Consider the following 26,966-nt stretch of genomic DNA (forward strand, 5'->3'; position numbering starts at 1 on the left):
ATATTTATCAATGGCTGAAGTTTGTATATGCATTGTCTGTAATCTTAAGTTTAATGCTTAGTTTTGTTATCATATATTTAATTTTCGTGAATAAAGTCCTTTATTTATATATAGCCAGCGATCAGCTCTATAATAACCCTTTATCGTTTGCACGTATGTACGTATAAATATTTGTGAGTAACCTCAGAATTTAGTTGTGTTAGACAATGTTAACACGAATCGACGGTTATCATTCTCACCACTGTGCTGTTTCACCACTGTTAAAAGACACTCAATTGTGCTGTTTCACACTTTTAGTTTTTATTTCAGACGATTACGTCGCGACGTCGAATTCGCTGCTGTGGTGAGTCTGTTCATCGCTTCACACGCCGCATTAAAGAGACGAAGAGCACAATGTGTGCTCTCTGAGCGCAACATAGGCACTGTTAACTTACAGTTCGACTCTCGGCGCGTAACATTTACATGTTAAGCGTCGCTTAACTTGCACTTGTGTCTCTCTGAGAGTAACAGCAGCAACAGTCTTGTTTTTACCGGTTACGTTAACGGTTCAGCGTGCGTCGGAGTCGCAAGCGCAGTTATCACAAACAGCAGCAGCAGCAGCAGCAGCAGTAGCCGCAGCCGAAGCCGCAGTCGCACTATTGCAGCGGCATATTTTCTTTATCCAGCAACCAATTCACACAATTTGAAATTCACTTTTGTTGTTGCAAGCTGTAACAGATCGGTCATTTGCCATTGTTTGTTCTAACTTATAACGGTACTAAATTCGTCGCCCCGTGCAGGTTGCATGTGTGCGTGGTGTAAACAAAGTTTTGATAAGAAATGAGTGGACGACAGTATGCTCCGATAAAGCAGACTATAACAATGGCACTTTAAACAGCCATGAATATACAGTGATATGTGCACCTACCACAAGTAGATGAGCAACACCTGTGTAAAAGCAAACAAGTGGTGAAAACGTTTGCAGTGTAAATAGAAATTAGTATAATTATTAACACAAATTTGACCGAAGTAGTGGTCGCAAACGAAATTGGATTAATAATTATTGTTAAATTACGGCAAACTAAATTCTTATCACAACTTGCTCGCTTTAGTCTGCAGTGGAATCGCTCCACTCTGCTCCGCTTAGTTTGTTGTTGTTTGTCGGCATTCGGCAGTCGGCATCCACTATGTAAAGTCTTCGTCTTATTGATGTGTGAGTGTGCCTCAGTGTGTTCGTGTGCAAACAAGTTTTGCGCAAAAGTGCGTCAAAGTAACAAGTGCTGCAGCAGCAACCTCGGCGACAGCAACAGCAGTAACAACTTCAACCTCAACAATATCAAGCGGTACGTAAATCTTTATCTGAGGGAGAGAGTAACAATTTAAAGCCCGTCTACTGGCCAAAGAGCTGAGCATGCATTAGTGCATCTTGCATCTCTTTCCAGCAGACGAACTTGCAAGCTGCAACATCCCATCACCGCACAGTGACTCAGCGCCCAGGCCGCGAGACTCACGCTAAAAATATTAACACCCTCAGACCCCAAGTGTTTAATCATATGCCATACATTCATAACAATCTTCTCGAACTCATGTTGTTGTGAATATTTTATTATTTCAAGAAAAAAAAAACTTTGTTATTTGCATGAACTACTCAGTAGTTCTCTAATATTAAATCACGTACCAAAGGCAAAAAATATAAACTGCGGTTGATTCATGCATTCACAAGTTTTTTCTTTATATTTCTCTATTTTCAATTTCAATTTTGTGCGGTTGCTGAAGCGCAGTAAAGTATGTGTACTATAAACATATGTATGTATTATAATATTACTATATATTTCTGTATATGAAATGTTTATATGGTATATCGCGCAAAACAAGTGCCACATTTGTTTTATGATTAAATCGAACTTGCTTGTGCTGGGTTCAACTTGCAGGCGGATTCTTTTTACATTCAACCAAAAGTAAATAAGAAATAAAACCAAAAGTTCCTGGTACTACAAGTACAAGTACGTATATACAGTGATACGGAATACTGACACCAATATTGCACCTACAATGCAATGTGCACTTGCTAGTACAATTACAGTTCGGTTGGTAATCGTGTGGTATAGTCCATGTTCAGTGCGTGATGATAGCGGCTGTGTAAACTATCTTCAATGAGAAGAACAGCAGACAGCAGCCGGCAGCAGTAGCAGCCACAGCAATCAAAATAACTAAATTCTCGCTTGTCGCAATCCCAATTGATGCGGACACCACATGTCTGACTCTTGATGAGGGACCGTTGTGAGTTCGTTCCAAATATTAATGGCTTGGAGGAGGCTCCGTCAAATTGCGCCTAAATTAACGCGTTGTCTTTATTAATATTTATTTGACTGCACCAAAAATAAAATTAGAGAGCATAAATAACCTTTTGTTTATAAACATACACAATTTGGCAACTAAAAATAAATGACGCCCAGATAAGATACACAATAGAAATAAATACAGACATACACATAATACTTTTTTTTCTTATCCCGAACAATCTTTGTGATGATTGCCCCAACATGTTGGAGCACTCAAGAAATATTTATAAAATTCAATATTATTTTGGAAATTTTTAAGTTAAAGTTGGTTAGTCATGGGTATTGTTCAATGGATAATAACTCATCTCTTGGATTATGCAGCTAAAAAATAAAACACATTTAAAAATAACGCCAATTTGATCAACATAGAACCAACATAGAATAAATAGTTGAAATTGTGTTCAGCAGTTTGCATTGGCGATTTGCTTAAAGCAACATCAGCAGAAATTGAATTTCTAATAATAAGGATTGCGATGGTTATACTTATTGATTTGATGGTTTATCTGTGGAAAAATTCCACTCATAATGAAATACAAACAAACAAGCAGGCAGTCAGCAACAAGCAAAAGGTCTGAAAAATAGACAGCAATGAAAATTTCCTTCCATTCGTTTTTATTTTAAAGCAATTCACGTGTGAAATGAACAAAGTGTTGATATGTATGTTGTGAGGGGGAGGACTGCTGGGTAGGGAAGGCTGCCGCAGGGTATAAATGGGCTGAGCAGGAAATATTACGCAGCGGGGCAACAATATGAAAGAGTTGCGTAGGGAAGAAGAGCAGCAACGAAATGAAATGAAATGAAATGCATAGCGAATCAAGAGGGGAATCCAAGAGCAAGTGGGCATAGAAGTGGCATACTATACAAATCAAGTTCAGGGAATGAATTTCATGCGTTGTCTCTGATGTTTTTGTTGCTGTTGAAAGCCAAAAGAAAAAAAAGATAAAAAAAAAAAAAAAACAAAACAAAACAAAAAGACTGTGAGCATTGGGGAGAGAAGAATGTTGCCGCTGCCTGTTGATGACGTTGCTGCTGCTGTTGTTGTCGCAAGACCTAACTAGTCACCCATGCCTTTGAAACTCTGCGTATGCCAGGGCGAGCGATGCATTAAAATAAGACTCCACATTTTTAAAATAAAGAAAAGTTTTCGTTAGTAACTCAAATGTATGTTTTATTCTTTTTATAAACTTAACTTATCATTGCTGCAAGTAGTTTTTTGACCGATCTAAAGGTTAAGATGAGGAGCAAACATGACAATAAGGCAAGCTTGGAAGAAAGTAGGTACAACCAAGCAACTGATACTCAGGCACAGTAGTCGAAACTGCATCAGCATCAGCATGAGCATCAGAGGCATGAAGAGAAACATTAAAACGCACGTAGGCTGCAAGCGGACGTGAGCGTAAAACCGCCTCCGACTCGCTTCGTTTTTTTTTTTTTGTTTTCTTGTTAAGTTGCTGATTGAAGAGTATTGTGTATAGGCTTGCGAGTATTTATACATACAAGTCTGCTGGAAATCTGTTTAGAAACATCTGCGGATAATGTTAGGGCATGTGGGCGAAACTTTGGTCCTAATGCGTGGGTAGCTTATGATAATTTAAAAGTTCGTTAACATTTAACTTGTTTAAGTTCGAGTAATTATGTTTCTCAAAGAAACTGACTGGCATCCATGGTTTAAGATCTTTATAGGCTCTCATCGGGTAAAAATAAAGTAGATAAAAGTTAATACCAAAAGTCTGATGGCTCTGATTAGGATGTATACTTTTGGATGTATATTTTTTGTTTGCAATTTGAAATTTCGTTTTCCCGTTTGCATTACTTTATATTGTACCCAAACATTGACAATGCTAAATCATTTTTCTTACTTTTACTATTTGTGTTTAATATTTTTCATGATGAGACTTAATAAAAGCAATATTTTCGAATTCGCTTAGCATTTAACAGAGTTTAAAAGAAATAAAAGCCAGAAAAGGTAAAACTATTCCCGCCTGACAGTTTCTAGGCCATAAAATACATTTCTCCCTGAAGCTTGAAGTCCAAATACAAAGATCAGGCCCAAACCAATTCGATGTTGTGTGCCATGTGCTGCAGCCTAAAAACAAAACAAAACCAGACACAAAATAAAAACACAAAACTGTACTAAATTTAACTCAAACCACACCGCACGGTCGCTGGTTGCTGGTTGCTTTAACAGCGGGTTGGTTCTTTTTCAGTTAACACGAGAAAAAATAAAAATACGTTATAAAAGAGCCAACAAAAACAGGTAGTAAAAAATCGACGACGAAACGAGCCCCGAGTGTAGCCGTGTTTTGTTGCTTGACAGGGGAGGGACGAACAAAGCGCTTAGAAATTAAAGTAAAACACAACATATCCAGCGGCCGGGCTCGAACTCCAACTCGATCCCGAGCTCGAACTCGAAACCGAAACCGAAACCAAAAGCGAAACCGAAACTACTCGACTCGACTCAATACAGGCTAATACACTAACATATACCTATCAGCGTTTCAGGCCGTTGCTCGGGGTACGCTGTTCAGTGCTACTCGTGTGGCTGTTGACGACATCACAAAAATTTTGAGCCGAATACAAAACGGTCCCAGCAACTGACGGCCTGTCTGTCCTATTGAGTTTGTTTCAGTTGTGTGCCCATGCATGGGGTTACTGACCCAAAATTTTAATAGTGAAAACTCTTAAGCATTGTTAAGCCGAGAATGCACAATCAGAGAACACGAATTTAAATTTTTCTAGAATATACTTTATATGCATCATTGTAGAGTATATTCACATAACATCTATGCAAACCCAAATAACTAGCTGAAAATGTGCCTCTGACCATAAGGTTGAGAAGTGGGCAAATATTACATTGGCATATACATAGATTCTATTCCTGATTCAAATATTTCTTTATTAAATTTACACATATACATATATTTACAAAAAACTTATTAATGATTATTATAAACTTTGTATATTACAGCTCTAAGCGACTGCAGTGGAACACCTCTAATAAAAAGGATGTGCAATTTTGAAAAGTATTACACAATGAGCATAAACAAATTTTGAAAAGTTAGCTTCAATAAATCAATGAAAATTAAAAGTTTCTAAAAGTGCTAAAACATAGAAAATCAAATACATAAAACTAAAATAGAGTCGAAATATTAAGTGTATTTTGTAGCTGCATATTATATTCGAGTGTATGATATGATGCAGTCTAGTGTAACTCAAGCAAAATCCAAGGAAATTGCTCTTTAGCAATACCTTTAAATTGTTTACAGAATATGAAATCAAAATCATAAAATTCTATATGTCTAGCATTGAGTGTAAAAAAATCTATAACAATTTGCTGTTGTTCATAGGTAACAACAACCCCAAAATCTAGGGATCACTATAGTTTTATTTTTAACCCTGAAAGAAATATCAGGACGGCTTCATCACGGAGTCTTTAGAGTTTTTTTCTATTGAGGACGACGATCTCGAGATGGATATACTACCGAGCGGAAATATATTCAACGAACTAGAGCGCATATGCACAACTGGCTATTTTTCATCACAGCCGTCGATTGAGGATCAATGGCAACAGGTGAGTAAGCAGAAGAAAGCGAGTAACTTGTCTTAAAGCTTGCGTATATGACAAACCTCACTTATAAGTATATCCCAATTACTGTATTTTTCTACAAAGTGTGTTAAATATATTGATGAAATTAGTACGTGTGTTTTCCGCGTATAGCTATAATTGACGTCAAAGCAACATGTGGTATATATATCATTATATACATATATACTTTATTAAAATTGGGAACCTCTTTTTCTTTTTTGGCTTTGAATGGCCTTGTAGGGCCTAAACCTTGATCAATTACTTTGATTGGTTATAACTATGGATCAAGGATCTCTGACACTGATACTTATTAAAAGTTAAAAACTAAAACTTAAAGAACAAAGAAAATCTCGGACATACATTTTCAAAATTCCTTAGTTGAACTACACCGTTTTCTATTCCAAACTCTTCCATTTCAATTCAAAACAAACAAAGCAGTAAATACATTGGCACGTATAAACCATTTAAATAATATGAATGTATTTTCTTTATAAATATATTTCAATAATATGAAAAAAGAAAAAAAAAAAAAAAAAATAGATGCGGTCATAAATAAACAGTCGCCGTCGCTGTTGGTTATCATCTGAATAAATAAATATATTTGTATGTATGTGAAATAATACATACTTATAATATATACTTATACATATGTATATATTTATGTATTTTGCAAAGAGCATTTGGCAAATATTAAATGTTATGAAAATAAAAATATCTATCTTATAAACACTTATACATGAATATGCATATATATTGATATATGTATGTACATACATATGTGTGATTGTATGTATGCATATATACATATGTACACACGCAACGTTCCGTTCATGTGCGAATTAAATTCCTCTCTTTTATTTTCTGCGCTCTGTGATAAAAACCGATCAACTTTGACTTATCAGAAACACCAGCTGATTTAGTGGTTTACTTAAGTATTTTTATTTTTGTTTGCATTTATTAACAAAAATGTTGAGTCCACGCCTTATCATCATGTGACGCATAACACGATTGCTTGGCTATATACGGCGCTTGTCAAGCGCAACTCGCAATACACAGGCATGCAAAAAGATAAGGTAGATACTCTTCAATGCTTTCTATCAGTGTAGTCTCTAAAATCTATATCTATATCTGAAATTCAAGTCAATGCATACATTCAAGCTACATACTGGCTTTTCTACATTTGTTTATTCACTATGTATAACACTCGCTACATTGTTGAAATATTTTATTTGATTATTGCGGCATTTATTTGTTTTAATTATTTGCATGTGCCCCATTGAAGTCCTCACTATTTTTAAACAATTCAATGCGTAGAGAAATATGTGTTTCGGCATTTTACTGAAAATTGGAAACATTTTGGATTTCAGTTTAAATAGAAATATTAATCTGGAGGCTTTGGGTGAGCACGATTGTATATATTATATACGGACATATGCATCCGATCTGAAAAATCAAGTTCTTGAAATATTTCGACTGTTTGCAACAAGTGAAAATTGTTGCCATATGAATGTTGCTAATTTCTAAGTTTATTAACTCAAGGTAGGTTAGCTCTTCAGTAATCACACAGCTTTAGTTGGTGCTATGAAATTTTAATTGGAACATGTTCAAGGATTCACGCTATATAAGTGGTTTGGATTGATGTAAAAGACAATATGAACGAATTACTGAACGAGCAATTGCGTTGTAATTAATATACGCACTTTATGCGACGGATGTTTTGTTTATTTCCCGTTGACTTCCGGGAACTTCCGCTTTCCCTGTGTGCCCTGCCCCTGTTTTATTCAAAATGTTCTCCCACTTTATCTTCTTGTGCCTATATTGCGTCATTTGTCCCGAGCACTTGTCTGGAATTTCAGACAGCTGGCAGTTGTTTTTACAGTGGCAAAGATAAACAATTAAAGCTACATTTGTATCTTTATCTGTGTGCAAGAAAACATCTGTATCTATTTGTTCTGCTGTAAAATTGAGCTTGTTCGCTTATATAAAACATATTTAGGCCAAAATCGGCATATGCATAAATAATATGTTTTACTCATAATCAAGGATAATAAAAATTTAAACTTTTGATAAGAACTTGTAGGCATGCACTATTTCAGTGTGAATGCTTAATATTGTCACCTTAAGGGTCGAGTTCCTTGAGCTATTTTGTCCAAGACAAGTGCCGAAATCACTCTGACTGTGGTGGTGTTTGAGTACATATTCCCAGCCAGCTTTACGCACAATACGCAATCAGCAGTTAACGTTCAACACGTCAAAAACGTAACAAGCCTAAAATAGCACGTACCCTGCTAAAAAGAAAAATTAAATACGAAAAAATGAAGAAACTAAAATGAGAAAGGGACAGTAAAATGCTGGGCATTGGAACTGGGAAATTCATGAAGATAGATGCGCATGTATTCGTGACACACACACATGTACGCCTAAAGATAATAAGCCGAAGGCAGTAACAACTACAAAACCCACATCATTGACTAACACGTCGCCAACGAATTCCTTTTGACTGTCGAGCGGTCCTTGGGTGCCAAACGAATACCAGGCAAATTTTTGTTTGAAAATTTTTCGAGGCAGCGAGAAAACCAACAACAACAAAGAAAAAGCAATCCCAAGTACGTGCAATCGCTAAAAATATTCTCAGCGTGTCCCAAAACGTGAGGACCACGCGTCTGTGTGCCTTAAATGCTTGCAAGGCGGCTAAACTAAGCATACGAGCCGAGCCTCCATAGAGACACAACCCTCGAACCGTGGCTGCTGCTACAAACTCTTGGAATCAAACCAGATATCTGAGCTGGCTCCACGTTCGCATCGCACGCTACTAGCTGCTTCAGCTTCCCTGTACTACTTTGGTGGCGCTTGCCGTTGCTACTCCTATTACCCCCAATCATTTATCATCTTGACTGCAATTAATCATCAAATGTGCGCGCTCACACATGTACTCTCTGAGTAACTTAGTGTGTGCTTGTGCGTATAGGACATGTCTTTTATATTGTGGATTTGGATGCCCGCTATAACATAGTCGCGGAACGTTTGGCGCATATAAGATGCTAAAATATGTGTCTAGATATGTGTAGACTTGGAAATGGGTGTGGGCTTCATCCCTTGCATTGATGCTTTTCGCGTATAGATCACAATTGCCGATAGGATAAAGACAGAGCTAGACCCCGGGACTTAATTGGCCCAACCATTTATAACCTTCTACTTATTTATTTATTTAAGTTTTTTTTTTGCAGCTGCACTTTGTGCCGGATTTAGTGAATAACATCAGATTAATTGAACTCATTTTCAGGAATTAGATTGAAAGTGTTTTCAAGTAACCTTTGGGACTGTTTAAATGTTCATGAAATAGCAGGTTCGTTTTAAACACATCTATGACTGATAACTGCTAGCGATACTGGTTCTATGATTCCTCCCATATATATATCCTCCTAATTGGTCGTATAGTTATGTATGCATCTGTTGCGAAATGATAAACTTGTATTAATTAGAGTTATAAATCAAGGCGGGCTTTTGCTCTTAGTTTGTGTATATGTGCTTAGGAAATTGGTGTGCAAATCTGGGCGAAAATGGGTTTTACAAGTGGGCTGCTGCTATTTCTCTGACGGTTAAAAGTAAAGGCCAATGAAGTAAAATTTTCTTAGTCCATTAATAAAAGCCCTCTTGAATATTGTAGCTCAGTGGCTTTTATCTTCTTGGATAACAAAAATAAATAAAAAGCAGTAAATACCTAATTATTTAGAAAGCTTTTCAAAGTATATTCATGCTCACAGAAAAAGGGGACGGCCACTCAGGACAAGGTTAGTTTTCTACTTGATTTTTGGGGCTCTGGTTATAGTACTATATAACATCTCATCTACTACGTTTATATGGGAGCTGAAATTCGAGTTATAGCTGACATATCTTGCAAAATTTCCAGGGAGTCGAGCTTTACAATATTATATCATTGGTAAGCATTGACTAATCATTTTAAATTACCACATATATGTACTTACAATCTACCCGGCCGAACAACAACTAATTTGTACATTTTGAGGCGCCACGTGGCGATTTCACAGGCAAATGTGTAAATTTATTTGCGGTTCGTTTAAGCGTAAGACCCAGACAGAAAAGCAAAATGTTCAAATAGACAATTTTATTATGGCACAGCCAATTGCACACTTATTGTTTTATTTTATGCAAATTATAAATAAATACAAATTGTTTTTCATTTCTCTGGGCAAACAACACTCGTGCAACGTCTTGTACAAATGCTTGTGCAAAAAAAAAAAGGAAACAAAAAAGAACGGAACAACCCTCCAAAACAAACTTTTGTTTGAGCCTCGCACCCTAAAGCTGTATGAAAAAAAATTTAGAAAAAATTTAAATTTTGCACACTTGCCATTTTGTTTAATTTCAATCATAAAACAAACCCAAATAGCAAAGTAATAGCGCGCACATATAAATAAATATGTATAATAGTATGTATATATATATATATATATGTGTGTGTGTGTGTGTGGGTGTGTATGTGTGTATACGTATACGTATACATAAACCTATATATTTTGGGTAAATTATTTATCAGAAAGTAAATGCGTCGTACTTGGAATGCTAAGCGAGGAACGAGGGCCGTAGCCTGCTTTCGAAGACGACTGAGCGAGAGAGTGGGGTGTCAGTGGGGGTTGTTTTTCATGTTTAGACGTTGCGGCGGCAGCGCTCCTGCTCTTCTGGTTAAAGTCCTTATTCACTAGGGTGCTGAGCAGTAAATGCAGAGCCAGAAAAAATGCGGACGAAAAATGTATGTCAATGAAATCGGAGTGGGGAGGGACTTTATTTGTGTGTTGGAGCTTGCAACAGAAGCTCAATATTTAAGCAGTTGACAATTGTCAACATGCATTGGAGTACGCGTGCTTTAATTTCAAGCTCAACCCATTCGGACTCATATATTAATGGTTATCAATTTTAGAAGTCCTCTTTTAAGGTCTGTATCTAAATGTAATAAACTCTTTGTCCCATAAAAATAGCAAAATCGTAAGATTGTTGATGGATATAATATCTGCTTCGAAATATTCTAACGAGAAGTTGCTTTGCCAGCACCCACTCATAAAAAAGACCCACATAGTTCAAAAATGAACCGGCTGCGTACAGATGGCGGCTGTTTTATTGATGCTTACTAACGGCATAGAAATGCTGGCGATTCGGTCTTGGCATCTTATGGAAGCAATGCTCACTCGTTGTTTATGTTTGCTTCTTGTTTGGTCGCTGCCTTATATTTGATGTGGGCGTGCCATGAATAAAGCGATACTGAGTTCAGGATCATTGTGACTTTACTTCCTGTGGCGTCTGATATGTTGTACAATGCAGCTGTGATAAGCGAGTTTCAATGTCGATGACTGCTTGGGCTGATTCAGAGATGCAATGATTCAGTAATAATTCTGTCACGGCTGGGTTTCTTATTATATATTTATAATGTATTAAAAATACTTGATTTCTTTTTTCATGTTTAAAAAATAAAAATCTTTGTATTGATATGGAAAATGAATTGAAGCTTTGCTCCCTCCAAAATATGTGTGCAGCTTTTAACAGCATCGAGCATATAATTAATACAATGAAACAAAGTGTTTCAGTGTTGTTGCCCTCACCATATGTTAATCACATATTCAAACATTTTGAGACTCATATAACACTCCAAACCGGAGGCACAAGAATGTGTGTTGTGTGTTTGCTGGCCTGGGAATGTATTTTGAAAGCAGAAACAGTGGCACCCCTCGATGATGGTTCTCCACATATTTTGGGCTTGTCTTCTCATCACGACGACTTTTGAGTTATTTCACACTGTAAGCTGGGGGTAAGGGCGTGCCTTAAAATCAATGTATACACTCCACTGTGTCTGTCCAGCTATCTGCCTTCTGTCCTCTACTCTCTCTCTCTCTCTCTCTCTCTCTCTCTCATTTGTTCGTGAACCTTTCATTTGTGCGAGAACTTGCGCCTAAGTGCATCAATTGACTCGACGCTTTTAGGCTTCCTAAATTGCATTAAAGAAATTGAAAATTCCCATAGAGCTGTTCGTAAGTAGTGTGAGCCTTTTTTCCATCGACTTATTCTATAGTATGAGCTCTACTTAGCGAAATGGTACAGTTATTTTGTATTTTTTTTATGTAAAACAAGTTTATTTCGGAAGGTCTTTACTGTATTCAAATATCAAAGCATGATACCAAATCAAAATGAAATGATGGGGACCAATGCCAGCAGAAAGAGGAAAAATTTGAATAACATATAAGTGCTGTATATGCACACATTAAATTCAGAGCTCGAGAATATTAAGTCAAAGAAGATAAAACTGAGGCTGATAATGATTAATGGTTGCAAGCCAGGGCATGAAGGGCATGCCCAACACAATGAAACATTGTATGCATGTTGGGTATGCTGCGGATAAAATGCCAATCAATCTGCAACAAGGCACAGTTCTGTGCTCTATTGTACGCTTTTGGTAAAGTGTAAGATAGTTTGCCTATCCCCTATTCGCCTTTTTAATGGCAAGAAATTACTTCAAATGAAACGCGCAGTATTGATGAACGACTTACATAATAAACTATATGTTATTCATTAGATAACATAAAAAGGAAGGGATTCCTTAAAATTTTTATGATATGAACATGATCTTTGAAATATGTGGAGTATCATTTAATTTATAATTGATTAAGTAAGGCCACCTGCAAGATAGCTATAACATTTAAAAATATTCTTACACATTTTCTATAGTGCTAAAAGTTTATCTTTCGTTCACTCTTTACAGGAGCTATTCTAGTACTCTTTGACTTATTGAAGAGGCTTACATTTCTGCCTGTCTTCCCCGATTCTTTGAAAGAAAATCCATTTTTAGATTTTTGTTGATAGCTCTCGCTCAATGTTAGCGGCGAGTCAATGGCCAATCAATAAAATTGTGCATGGCGTTTTACCCCGAACTAACATTCACTGATGTTGCGTTCAGCTTTCTCTATACTTTAAACACCAATTGATGTTTATATGATAATGATTAATGACTAAGCTTCTTTAATACAGATTGCTTTTTCGGGGTTGGGATTGTGTGTTTATACATAAACATGTAATCAGTTGAGTCGCCTTTGCTCATCATTCAGTCATCTATTGTACACAGTCTTTTGTTGTCTTCTTCCTTCTACCTCTATTTCTCAGAATACTTTGTAAAACTTGGCGATTTAATATTTATGTACAACCCAACTCACTACCCGAAAAACATCAATATTAGGCAAGTAAGTGCACTAGCTCATATACTTTTATTGCATTTTTTTTAGGTCCTTAAGACAGAAATTGTATCTCTAACTGTAACTAATGATGACAACTTGCTTTGGCCAACGTTTGCTGACGGGACTAAAACGTTGTCTTATACTTTTATTGGTTTTTGTAATTAATGATGTCGTACAAGCATCCAAGGAGTCCAGTGAAGGCTCGACGCCCCCTGTGAAGTTCGTTTCTGCCACAGTGTATTAGCTTATGCTATACTTTGGGATGTTCTAATTCCTTATATACAAATACAAGACACAAGAGTTCAATGAAGATGTTTCATCAATCAAATTCAGAAAAATTCCATAAAAACTAAAAGCTGTTCAATCGACTTTCATGTGTCATTTAGCTGACACAGGAAATATATATATATATATACATATGTATATATATTGCACAAAATGGGACTTCAATCTTCAAGTGGTCAAAGAGTTTTTATGGCAAAGAGACAGTTGAGTATTGAACAACAGCCGAGTTGGCAACTTTGCTTCTTAAGAGCAGTGCAGTTGGAGTTATTAAATATGAACCGATTGGTAACGAATCTTAGTGATTGCAATCGAGCTGGAAAGGTTATTATCAGAACTATTGACAGTCATCGTAATACAATTAATTTTGTAAAAATTTGAATATTGCAGTTGATACTTGTGTCACTGTCAACCTTTAATAAAAGTTATGGGTCTAGATTTCTATTGAAACCTCGGTGGAGATTTGCGTGACCTTAATTTGGACTCCGTATTGATTGTGAGGGACCAGTATCTTGTGGACTTTTTTGCAAATTCATCCACGCGACCTTTATCATGGTGCGCCTTTCTTATAGTGAGACGTCAAATAACATTAACGTTTGTGCGCAGCGGCTGAAAATTATAGGACTCGAGCGACAGCAGTCAACAAAAGTCAAGGGATAATCATAAAATAAACCAATAAACGCCCTTTGTAGTCGAATATGCAGTGCAAACGTTACCAGATAGATTTCGTGCACATCCTGAATATACCGCTACCTGCCTATTTGACACAGTCACGGGTTGCTTGAGAATTATCGTGTTTCCGTTTATTTCACTTAACATTTTTAAAATGACAGTAAGAAAATAAAGCTTTTTACTAATGCCTCTCTTTCATTGCAGGTAAATAGCGATGATTCTTGCTTAATATACGTATGTTTGTTTGGGTAAGCTCACATTGCGAATTCCATAATAATTATAGCCAACTTTAGAATAATAGCCAATGTAAAGAGAAACAACACCAGCACCTTGCTTGGTCTATTTGGGGTTTCTCTAAACATATTGAGTTGCACTTGCCAGTCGTATTGTATTATTATAAATATACTTTGAATGAATTCTGATTAGTAACGCTGAAGTTACTGTGAGAAGCGTTATATTACAAAAGTTTCAAGAAATTATTCAGTTTCTTTTAGTGTACGTTTGCTGCTAAGATGTCTACAGTGGTAAACAACCGATAGTTTTTTAGAGATGCATTTCACTCGTGGGATGGTCCTCGTTGTTGTCTGACCTGCTAGTCGACTAACCGGCAGTACGTATGTTTTGTAAGCCATGTTTGAACAGTAGCTATTAGTGATATTTCCCACTCGCAGCCTTGTATGCTTATTTTACCTTCTTTATGCTTATGCTAAGTGTTTCTCTCTACGTGGTCGGCCTTATTCGTCTGCTTGTTCGGGCGACTCAAGAAAACGTGTCGCTTCAATTTGTGTTTAGCTAATGAAACAGACAGTTCAAACAAGCTCCATGTAGCGTGGTACGTGTTTTCTTTGAAAGCGGTGCATTTCACTCCCCAAAGAAACTACATAATGCTAGATTCCCAACATAAATATAATTCGCGAAATGTTTAATATACCTTTGAGATTATATTCTAAAGAAACATGCAACTGAGTGCGGCAAAAATTGTAATTTATTAAAAGATTAGTTTCGATAAATGTCCAAGCAGCTGCACTCTGATAAGCTTTAAATGTAAGGTTAAATTAACACTTTCAATTCAAATGCAATGCTCACAGGCATTTCTCGGGCGATCGTGTCCAACTGGAATGAGTGCAACAGTCTTACTTTTGCTCTCAAGTTTTCTTTTTCTGAGCATATAAAACAAATTTCATGCAGGAAAAAACACATTTTTATTTAGTTTAGAGCTGATTATTATAAGCCCGTCGATATAGCAATATATTGCGTTTTTCTTATACATAGGAACAAATTGAGTTACATTCTGGGATACTGCAAGTAATTTGCTCTTTTGTATTTAAATTTAATTGGTTGACCTTTTTTCTCTATTTTAGAGACAAGAAAACTTATTTCTGTTGAAATGGCAATGAAAATGAGTTTCATTAGCCTTTTGGAATCTGCTAGTGCCCAACGAATGCCTATTTTTGGAATTGCGTGTGCTCTTTGTTTATCTTCCTGGTTAAGCATCGCGTTTTGTGTGTTTTCGCACATTCTTAACAATCAAGGGCGATGGAATAAAATTTAAAATGAGGAATAGAATTATATATTTTTTTTAAGTTTACGGCAATCGATTGGCTTTTTTCAATCGCTCATTCAATTCATAAATTCGGGGACATTTCACACTTAATAAAGACACTTTCGACAAGTTGTAAGCAACAATAAAAATAACATCAACAGCAAAAACAATGCAAAATGTGTAACCAAGAGTCAGGCAAGGTAGCAAAACGGTGCAAGATTTGTGGAGACATGAAGTGTAGCATAATAAAATGCACACAATTTACGCAATTTACGTAACGTTGAAAACAAGGATACTTTACGCGGTGGCGCTGCTAAAGACGCAGGAACAGTAAAGCTTCAGCAGAGTGGGAATCTTTGACTGCCCACACACATAGACCTTCACAGCGATGATGGCATCAGGCATCAGGCAGCAGGAACTAAGTGTTCGCGTCGTCGTTGTTTCTCGCTTGCTCGTTGGTTTGCGCCTTCGCCAATTGTTTTTCAAACCGTTCTCAACGCGATTTCTGTTTATACAGCCGCCATTTTGTTGCTGCGTAGTCATTTTTCGGTATTGTAACTGTTGGTGTTCGCCGGGAGGTGCTTCTGGGCTTTGCGCATAGCTGAGAGTTGGTGGCTTTTCACTGTCATTGTTATGGTTTTTGTTTTTGTCGCTGCTGCTGCAGAAATGTTGCTATATTTGTTGGCTGTGCCTTCCAATTACGTATTTTTTTTATATTATTTTTTATGTATTTTCTTTGTTTCAAGCATGTTCCCGAATTACATTTTCGTCAAGCTAGTGACGGCTTCATCTTCTATTTGCCAGTTTGTTTTCTTTTCCAGTCATGTAAAGACATGGATGGAGTCCGATTTGTTGGCGTACAGCACGGGCGTGCAATGAAACCGAATAAACATATTAGAGTATTTATAGTTATATTTATGTTCACACGAATAAATGGCCCTATTTAGATTCAATAAACTTCATTAAATCAAAAGTTAATCGTTTAAATATACTTTTTTTTATACTGATTTAAGTTAAGGGCACAATCGCATATATTATTTATAAATTTATTATTTAATTCTATAATTTTTACTTATATTTTTTGCATATAAAAATACGTTTTGTTGTATTCCTCTATCTTAAGCTACTTATGGAAGCGAAGTAGGTCCCAGTCGTATACAAAATTCGCATAAGCGATTATAAGCAGTCAGCTAAAATGCTTTTTACTTCTGTATATGGGTCATCATTTTTGGTTGCAGCATCATAAAAAGGAGCTGTGACGTGACTCTGGACCACATGAATATTTTGCGAGTGGGTGCGCGCGTGTTGAGAGTTTGGAATGGGAATATTACTTGGCGTTCTCCCCCATTAAGTAAAGAAAGTGGTCCATACAACGTTGGCCATTACCTAATGCGATGCGACACGCTGCGACATCAATTTTCGGTTGCATTTCAAATGAGCTCAGTTAAGCTAAGCTGGGCACAACTGCCATAAATATTTAATGTCGTACGCATCTCCAGTCATTGGAATTTAATATTTAATGCTATCATCTTTGGACTCTAGTACACTTAATGCTCACCCGTCTGAGGTTGCATCGTTGAGGAGCACTTTCCCTTTTAATTAATTGATATCAGCTAAGTTTGTTGACCAACTATAAAAATATTGCGTTGATGGCAAGTCAAAATAAACAATAGTAATCAACTAAACAAAAAAGCAAGAAAAAAAAAAACAAAATAATATCCACACCAAGTGAGCCAAGCTAACAACGCGTTGACATAACAAAGTTTGCACTTAGCTCTCCTGATAAGATATTGTTATGTATATGTGCAAGCAAACCTGGGCCAGCGATAAGCGCTTGATTCAATTAATGTGGTCTAAAGTTGGTCAATGCCGCAGACCAGAAAGCGAAAGAACAAGTTACCAACGAAAAGAACAAGCTTGCAGCAGATTAGCGTAGATATGAACAGAATTATAAAGCCAGGAACATTCGATAGGTAATCCATGGACTTACCAGTCTATATGCCAAGAATATTAGGAATACTAAAAGAGAGTTCAATTAATAGGTGTATTCGTTCGGCATTACAACGTATACCAAAGCCAACTTTCAATTGTGACTTTTCCCTTTCGATTTTTTCTTCTATTTTAAATATAGTTGATCATCAGTTGGTAACTAACAATCTGATGTATACAACGGATCTTCTGCGCACTACGCGGCTACGTTTAAGCAGACAGTAAGAAGATACAAGTAATTGTAGGAAAGCCAGCTAGTATTTGTACGACATACGACGCAACACCTTAAAATCGACGTCAATTACTCGAGCGGGCTGCTATTTATGTTGGTTTTTCTGCTGGTGGCCTACAAAGCTGCTGATGCCCTGTGGGATGTTATCAACATGGACAAATTGCATCTGGTTGCCAGCATTGCTGACAGGTTTTACTTAGCTTCAAACGTGCCAAGGCGCATTAGGTATAGCAAGTTACTTAAGTTCTTCCATGACAACGAGTCTTAACTTCCCATTTCTGCATGCGTAGCCGTCATCTTGTCAGTGAATCAGTCACTCAGTCTTTCACTTTTTTTACATTTCACCATTTTGCTCGCACGCTTTTCAGGTTTGTTGTGCTATGTGTTTTTCGCATCGCCATTTCACGCTGGCATGCTTTTGACACACAAATGACAAAGTGTTTAATATCAAGTACTGTGGAGCAAAGCGGGGGATGCCCAAACCTGTTCAGACTAGCGGAAAATTATGTCACTTAAAACATGACAGAGTCTACAACTAAATTCCTCTCTCTACTTAAGTTCGTGTGTTTAAATTAGTACATGCTTATTAACTTTTAATTTGTCGTAGCAAGCAAGTAAATTTCTCTTACAAATATAATTAAAAAATTCAACAATGAAGGCCTTTGTTATTTATAGTATTTCGCATAGTCATTTTAATCGTACACGAACACATCTGTCCCAAAGAATATTGCAGGCATCAAGCGTATATAGAAATTATTTAAGGATCAAAAATTAAGAAGGGAATTCGCGAGGCGAGACGTCATCGTTAAGTCTATTTCTTAAAGTAAAACGGCTGTTTTGTGGATTAATATAAATTTCAATTTCCGACAAAAGTATTTCTGAGTAAATTTTGCTGTTCACCATGGACATCTGCTTAAGGGTGAGGTCGTGTGCGGCAATTTTGCATACAAAAGGACTGTAACTTTAAGTTTTCTGTGTATTTTGAGGCGTGTCTTTCTTTGGTTTGTGCCAGTATGTGTAGGTGGTCGAAACATTAAGCGGAGGGTTATAACTCCTTGTTGGAAATGTTTCTGTTGCTGTTGATGGTGCTGCTGTCGCTCATTTGTTATGCGACAATGATATATGTCATGCAAAAGTTTCGGCAGCTGTCAAAAGGCATGTTTTTGGGCTTTTTATTTATCTGCCTGTCATCCCACTCTGTCTCAGACCCAGTCCCAACCCACACCCAGTCCCGATTGCTTTTGCCTTAACCAAATCCCTAGTTTCCCTTTCTGATGTCAACGCAGATTTTTACTCTTCTTATGTGGATGCTGCTTTTAATCGCTTGCCGACTGCAAAGTTCTTCGTTGACAGAGCAACCAACAAGCATCAAAGTACGAGGGTTGATTAACGATATGTAAATTTAAATTTCGTCTCAGGGAGACCTAAAGCCAAACTCCTCTTGATAGCTAATGCTACGCTAAAAATATTGTCAGTTGGGACTGATTTTCATGTGACTTTAACTGAAATTAGCTTGAGCTAACACCACCAGATGTTGTGAGCATTTTCCTAATTTTACACATATTAGTTCCGGTTAGCCTTATTACCAAATATGAAAGTATCAAAGCAATTTATTCGGCTGTCGTATTTTGAGAAAAAACTCAGTTCATTTACGTACCTCCTACTCTCGGTATGGTAACTGCTTGCTTTTGGCAATTTTCGTTAATGTTCAGTGATTTGGCTGATGATTTTCCTTCTTTTCGCAGCCTCACTTTTGACTTATGTAAGCGTGCGTTATTTTCGGTTCGATGGGGTGCTGTCCTCAATTTGTACACAAACATTTTTGTTCGAATTATTGAAGGTTTGTACCGAATGCGCGCGACTTTATATGTATAAAAATTTATTCAGCCATAAAGGCGTGAACATTTTTCTTTACAAATCAAGGCACAAGAGGACATCCAATGCCACTGGCTCCTCTCCTTCTTGGTCTCCCTTGATACTTGTCTTTATGACTCTGCCGCCTTCCACTTTTTCACGCAACGATGTGATTTATTTGTGTTCTTTATATTCCAACATCGTTATTGACGTTTTGTTGCCTCCCCCATTGCCCCTACTTCTAGCTGAATTGATTACTTGTGTGTGTGTGTTTCTTTTTGTATACTCAAGATGGCTTTTGGCAACGAAAATTCAATTTATATTTCAGCATAAAAATTCTTTTAAAATACCATCGAGTTGCCACTGATGTATACTGTAACCTTCCACGCATCTAATACAAACTGAAAGTTTAGTTCAAAATTGGTATTTTGATGGCAAAACAGAACTAAATGGACATGCATGAATATCGAAGAAATATACATGTTAATTCAATGAGGCAACATTCAAAATTTGAAAGGTCCACTTTAGAATTAAACATATAAGTAACCATAAAAATTATTTTAAACTTAGTTATCTTGATCTTTTATATTCCGTTCCTTCAGCAGAATTGAAATATATAAAACAAAACAATATTCCGACTAAAAGTGCTGAGAGATTAGATTTCAATTTATGATTCGAACAGGTCCACTTAATGAAGAATGCTAATATTATTTGCTTACGAGAATAAAAAAAATGTATGAAAGACGCGGAAAATGAGCTCAGGCAAAGTGTTGCAGCTGCTCTTCTCATTGTTAGCCCTTTTGCTGCGGCTGCTGTTACTGCTGCTCTTTTCGAGCTAAGTTACGGTCTTAATTAATTCGGAGCTAGGTAAGCGCTGCATGAGTATCGTCTTTTAGGCCCCATTCTTTGACTGTGCTGGGGAGTGGGCCTGGGCACAGATTGTCGCCTGAGCATCACTTCAATTAAGGCACTTCAGGGCATACGCTGAGCTGCACGTGCTGTAATGCACCAACCTCAGCCCACGATTGCTCTTCAGACTGCCTGCTGCTCTCTACAAGTGTCAGGCGCTGATTATGATGAAGCATCTTGTGTCATAAATAAACACTACAGTTCTGTGTGGGTTTCAGTGTGTGTAGTCCTGTTGCGCCTGTTTCTTGTTTATTAACCCTTTTTGTAATTTTTGCCGGGAAGAGATGCCAACTTCCAAGCATCTTTCACCTTGACTCTTGCCAAGCTTTTTGTATCTGGTGTGGGTTCTTTTTGCTCGCATGCACCACATATATCTACTTATCTCGCTTCCTGCTAACTTTTGTGCTCATGTGTGTTCTGTGTGGTTTTTTCATGTGGTTTGACTTGAGCCAGCCTCACAACTTCCTCAACGCTTGTGGTTTTTAATTATTTAAAGCTTTCTGCGTATGCTGGCCTGGCTTGCGTTTATCTCTGTTGCGATAAGTTACCTTTAATGGCGAGTTTCAGTACTCTGAGTCTACGACAATTACCTGGTATTAGAAAACTGTTGTGTTATTATTTAGTTGTTTAGTTTCGTTCAGTTCAAAATGATTTAATTGAAAAGTTGACCAAACCGCACTGCGACTGGCGCAGGTTACTCGGTCATCAACTATCTGACTAACTATCTAACTACTTGGCCAGCCAGCTCACGGTATGGTTGTCTATTCATTATCCCATTTCCGCTTGAATGAGCAAACTTTATACTAAATATAAAAACATTCAGTCACACACACACGCACACATACACACTCTTCTAAAAATGTTATAATGCAAATTGCAAGCGACAGTGAGAAATTCAATTAGCTTTGAGCTGTCGACAATGCTTGCAAAGGGTCTGGGGAAGGGAACCCGAAATTCTCGGTGTGTGTATGTCGCGTCATGGCATAATTTAATTTGTACGCTGCTCAGTCATTTATTTCAGCAAGCATTCATTCAGCCAATCAGTTTACTCGCATTGTACGCAGAATAAAAAGAATGTATATACATATATATGGGCAAATAAATACATGTCCATATAAATAAGCAGACGTATAAAAAATATTCTCATTTACTTCTTGAGCTTCATATGGCGGACTTTAAAATAAGGCACGCAACAATTTCAGCGGCCTTTATAAAATTATAATTAATATAATATTGCAAATTCCCCTTTAAAATCTGCAACATCATCTCTGCAGAGGAACTTATTTGTATTTTTCGAATATCTGTCTTTAATGGAGGCTGTAGCCATTGGTTATCCAATAATTTAAAACTGAAGCAGAAAAGAATATCGTTATACCAAGAATGAACAGAAAACAAGAGGCCAGGGCAAGCAAAACTAGAGTCCAGTTCAGTTCAGTTCGGTAATTAAACTCAAGTGGAATTAAAGAAATTGCAAGCAATTATTATTTGTCATTAGTGGTAGTCCGGTAAGGAGGGAGAGCCAAATGAACACTGCACGGTTTTCAATTTGGCGCACTCAAACCCGAGCCGAATGAATGGCCCTTCGGAGTGCGCATCAAGAACTGCACGAGTAACAATTAATTTGTACAAATTAATGATTCCAAGGGGACTCCAAGAGTAAGCAACTTACCAGAGATCGACCAGATGAATGAGATAAATCCACTGAAGCTGTTGATTGCTGCAGCGATTATAAGAATATGAGCAGTGGAGGAATTCAAAGTATTGTTGTAGTTATTCTCATCGATTAACAGCGAGCAGCAGAGGGCATTCGGTTTGGGCTGTGGCAACGTCAAATTGACACTTGAAAAGCGATGCCGGCGACTATGAGGGCGTCAAATTGATTAAAGCGGAACAATAAAATAGGGGCGCGATAAGGACTCAGTTCAAATGAAACATGATGATGGAGACCACAAATATTGCTACTGTCTCCTATGTTAACATTGCAACAGCAATGATGCACATCCATGAAGAATTTGTCGCATTGTTGAAGTAGCTCACAACACAACTGTGCTATGAAAAAGCCTTCAAGCCTATGTTAAATCGACCTTTATATACTCTAAAGTTAGTAGGAACACATAAACTGCGAACCTTATATCTTACGGAAGTATCCTCTTGCCAGTTATGTTGTTTCTTTGGTTTATTCTGCAAGGCAATCTTTGCTTAAACTTCGTTCCTTATACTGAAAACTGGCAAATTGCATTGTTTAAAACGCATATTAAGCTGTCAATGTCAGGGGTTTGAAGAAAACTATTAGTTACTATCGTTGCTTTTTAGACTTCCAGTAAAACTGTACTCGGTTGCGTCGATGTTGACTATGCACTGCTTTGGCATCTGCACACAGTCGTAGAATTCTTATTATATACTGAGCTGACTCTGCTCATGCTCATCAATACGTACGTCTGCTTGCTGGTTCTTTTATAAATACGCCCAGTAGAGCTGCAGCTTCTGTCTTTTTTTCTATTTTTCATTCTATTCATTGCTGCGGTTCGCCTCTCAATACGTTTCTTTTTGAATTAAGTTATTTTCAAGTTGAATGCAATTTACTGTCCCTTTACACTTTGGCACTTAGCCCAGCCATTCAGTGCGCTGCGTGGCAGGTCGATATAGCACCATGTGGACTGAGCGCAAGATATGACTTTGCACGAAATACTACTAGATGTATCGAATGATATCAGACTACTATAAGATTTGTTCAGATGACTATACAATACTATATCCACTCTTGCGAATCGGAACCTAATTCTCGGTACTAAAAACTAAAGCAGGAAAGACTGATTTAAAGAGCAAATAAATTAAGTCAATTTCTGCATTGAAAGTGAAATGAACGAGACAGTAGAAGACAAACTGAAAAGAGGAAAAACTGAGCAGAGGCGCACTTAAGTGGGAGCTGCTATTGTTACAGCTTGGTATGCATATGTTATTGTAGTTTTCATTGGTGTCGTACGTAGCCTGTTTCTAGGCCTACTGTGTGCAAGTTAATAAATCTCAGTAGAAGAAAAAGTGCAGCGCATTTTATGCTTTGTGCTGCGTTTTATCTAACTTTCATTAGAACAACAACCGCCACAACAGTAGCTGCAACTACAACTGCAAAAGCCGCTAGCAACTGGGTGCATTCATTTGTGCGTTCATTGAACTAGGCCGGCGCATTGTATATGTAATAACAACAAACGGCAAACATGAAGCCATGTGCGAAGTCTGAATACCCTGCATTTAAGTTCGAAACTAGAGCAGAGTGTTCATTGTCGAGTCATCGAGACGGACATCAACTGATGTCCGATATTAAATATATGTATATATGTAGACATGTTACACGATAACACTATAGTTGCAGACTATCGGCTAGAATACTGTTGCGTTGCTCTTCTGTTTGATGTTGATATTTGTTTTTGTAAAAGTCATTAAATACACTTTACCGCGGCAAGCGTATCTCACCATCTCTCTCTCTCTCTCTCTCTCTCTCTCTCTCTCTCTCTCGCTCTCTTTGTCGGTCTCTGGCTCTCTGCCTCGCAGCGTAGTATTTTCTGTCAGGCAGACTGCTGACGGAATACGCGTACGACCTTTTACTGTATATTCTGTGACGGCTATTTGCTCGCTGTAGAAACACATTACACAGTTTTCATTCATAAATGCTGTGAAAAGCATGAGCGATGCACTGCTGCTGATGACTGTGGATGCAGTCGCTCGATTTAATGAGGTTTAGCTAAATGGCAGTAGCCGCTGAAGGGGGTTAAAAAATCATATCTGGAATTTAGGTTTCTAGCTTAACTAACCCGTTTCTTTTTTCTTTGTTTTTGCTTTTTGTTGACTTAAGTTTTTTTATTACTGCTTATGCAATAGCCAGTAACTCGAGCAGCGAACTCGTTTTCATGCTAAACAAAATGATTGCTGTCGTCGGTGCTGCATTTTTAGGCTAAAAATAAACAACTTAATTGCATATTGCAACTGTGGCAGACAGTTGGTTTTGTCGTTTTCTATACCCTGTAAGCACCAAAGAAATATATAAACAAATATTTAAGCATAAGAGAATGCCATCGGTTAACCTTTGCTGTTATAATTGGATACATCATTTTAGGTTGGTAATTCACGAGCTATAAAAGCGAAATGATTGAAAATTAAAAGAATGGTAATATATGTATGAGTATTAAAAAAAAATTCGTCACTTTGTCCACGGTATTTTTTAGTTGAGCTCTTTTGCGTATTACATTCTTGCTAGTTTTCATTTTTTGGTTTTGTTTGTTTCCAGTCTGCGCAGCGGAAGACACAAATTCAGTTTTCTGTTTTGTCGACCAGCACAAACAAGAGAGCAATTTTTGTTTTTACAGCGGATGCGCAACGCATTCAAAAATGACTAACCTAATCATGCATTTTTTATTGCAACTAATTGAAAGTCATCTAAGTCAGACTTTCTAGAAAGTTTAGAACTTAAACAATAGCGAGTTTTCACACGCTCAAGCAATTTTCCAGCAGCCCACTCACTCAAACAAACACATTCATGCAAACATGCATATAAGGCGTACATATTTGAAGGCGCAGTGGTCCCTAACCTGCAGGTCCGTCGTATGCTCGCGTTTCCCTTCCCCTACCCGTTCCCGTACCCGTTCGCGTCTACGTTGGCTTGTCTCTGTTGGTTTGCTCTTAACTGTGAAGGTCTGCTGGGCAAGCATGGGGGACAAACAGCACAATCTTTCTGACCACTTGCAATGCGGCCGCCGCCACATGAATTATTTATGCGCAGCTTCTCTGATGCAGCTGCACAAACATACACATACACATATTTGCATAATAACTTGCATCATCTGATGGCTTTGCTAACGTTGATAGCTAACCGCAGACATTTGCTCTCGGCTATTTTTGCCTTCTTTAAACTGAACTAAGCGCGGCATAAATTACACTTTTAAACACTTGAATTCGCGAACCAGGCAGCTTGTCTGGCGAGCCTGCAGTAATGACAAGTTCAAAATATGCAAACATAAATTGGAGCAGATACTTAATATTTCCTCTTATTTAGGCATAAAAAAGCTATGAATCTTGGTTTGAATGTGATTCGTATAATGTACAGAGCGTGTCCTAGTCGATAAAAAATAATTCGGGGTCCTACGCAGATTGTGACTAACAGCAATGAAAGCAAACAATAAGTGAAAAGAACTCAAGTCTGACTTCTTTGCATGAGTCCGGTGTTTATTCAGTTGCAACAGCCGAGCCGGTTCAGCTCCTGCAACAGCGACTGCTCCTGCAAATATTTGCTAACGTGACCGTGAAGTGGCATAATATGGCACGAGACATTTATGCAGCGGCACGTGCCTTTACCAGTACTATTCTGTATGTGAATTATTTTCGGCTTCAGTTTAAGTTGTAGTTACCAGTTGTCTTAAGTAAATCTGTTGTACATGTATACTATATATTTATGGAAAACGCTAAATAATTTGTTATTCGACAGTATTCGATATTTTCTAATTTTATTGCTTTCCATTTGTATGCTATGTACATCGCATATAAGCCATATACCCCGCAATCAAATATGCAGGGATTGTTGGAATAACGCGCTTTATTCACAAATATTTTGATTATTCAAAATGTGTGTATAGCCGCAAGATACTGGAGACTTTCAACCTATAAATTTTATGACATTATTTTAACACATGCTAAATTTCATATTACTTATTTAAACTTTGCCATCTGTTAATTTTTTTTTTATGTATATGTGTTATTTGCGTCGCTCGGTTGCTATTGTATTTATTACTAAGTCGTTTGGTATGCAAAATTATTTGTTGTGGTTGGGCTTTAACACTCGCATTGCTTATCCGCTTATTGCTTGTGTGTAGGGGCAATGTGTAGGCGTGTCTCTTTTGTCCCAGCCGTCAGCAAAGCCATCGAATCGCCTCGACTTGACTTGGCTCGGCTCGGGTCGGCTCGGCTCTACTCAGCTTATGTAGCAACAGTAGTTTCCAGCTGGCAAAGTGTTGTTGAAAATGTCACAGCTACGTGCTCAGCTATGTGTCATGTTCTTAATGGAGTCTGAGGTGGGTCGAGCAGGGTAGGTGTGGAGCCGGTGGAAATGAGCAGTCGATTCTGACTGCATGGCTGCTCGGCCTGCTGTTTAGTTTCTTTATACAATTTATTATAGAATTAACCTTCAACTTTCAAATGTCGTACGCCGTAGCTGCATTTGCTTTGTTTTGTTTGTATTGTTTGTTTGTATTTTTAACGAGCTGGCAGGCCAAAAACGTGCATTTAATAGACCTTGGATGGCTTTTTGTTAATGTGTTTAGTAGCCACAAGTTTTTCTCATAACTTGATGCGG

General features: G+C 37.4%; 1 protein-coding gene across 1 annotated transcript in view; it reads left to right on the forward strand.

The window, feature by feature from the left end:
* Nucleotides 1–497: 497 nt before the first annotated feature.
* The window catches only part of LOC108655036 (Krueppel-like factor luna), a 72,834-nt gene continuing 46,365 nt past the window's right edge, over nt 498–26,966 (forward strand). Inside the window, exons 1-2 of the mRNA XM_018106717.3 lie at nt 498–1,322; nt 5,290–5,892. Coding sequence (XP_017962206.1) covers nt 5,791–5,892 — 102 coding nt within the window. The 5' untranslated portion in view covers nt 498–1,322; nt 5,290–5,790. The remainder of the gene's footprint in view (nt 1,323–5,289; nt 5,893–26,966) is intronic.

The sequence above is a fragment of the Drosophila navojoa genome, chromosome 5 (genome assembly GCF_054131105.1).
Source record: "Drosophila navojoa isolate 15081-1374.11 chromosome 5, UAZ_NAV_1.0, whole genome shotgun sequence".
Taxonomy (NCBI): domain Eukaryota; kingdom Metazoa; phylum Arthropoda; class Insecta; order Diptera; family Drosophilidae; genus Drosophila; species Drosophila navojoa.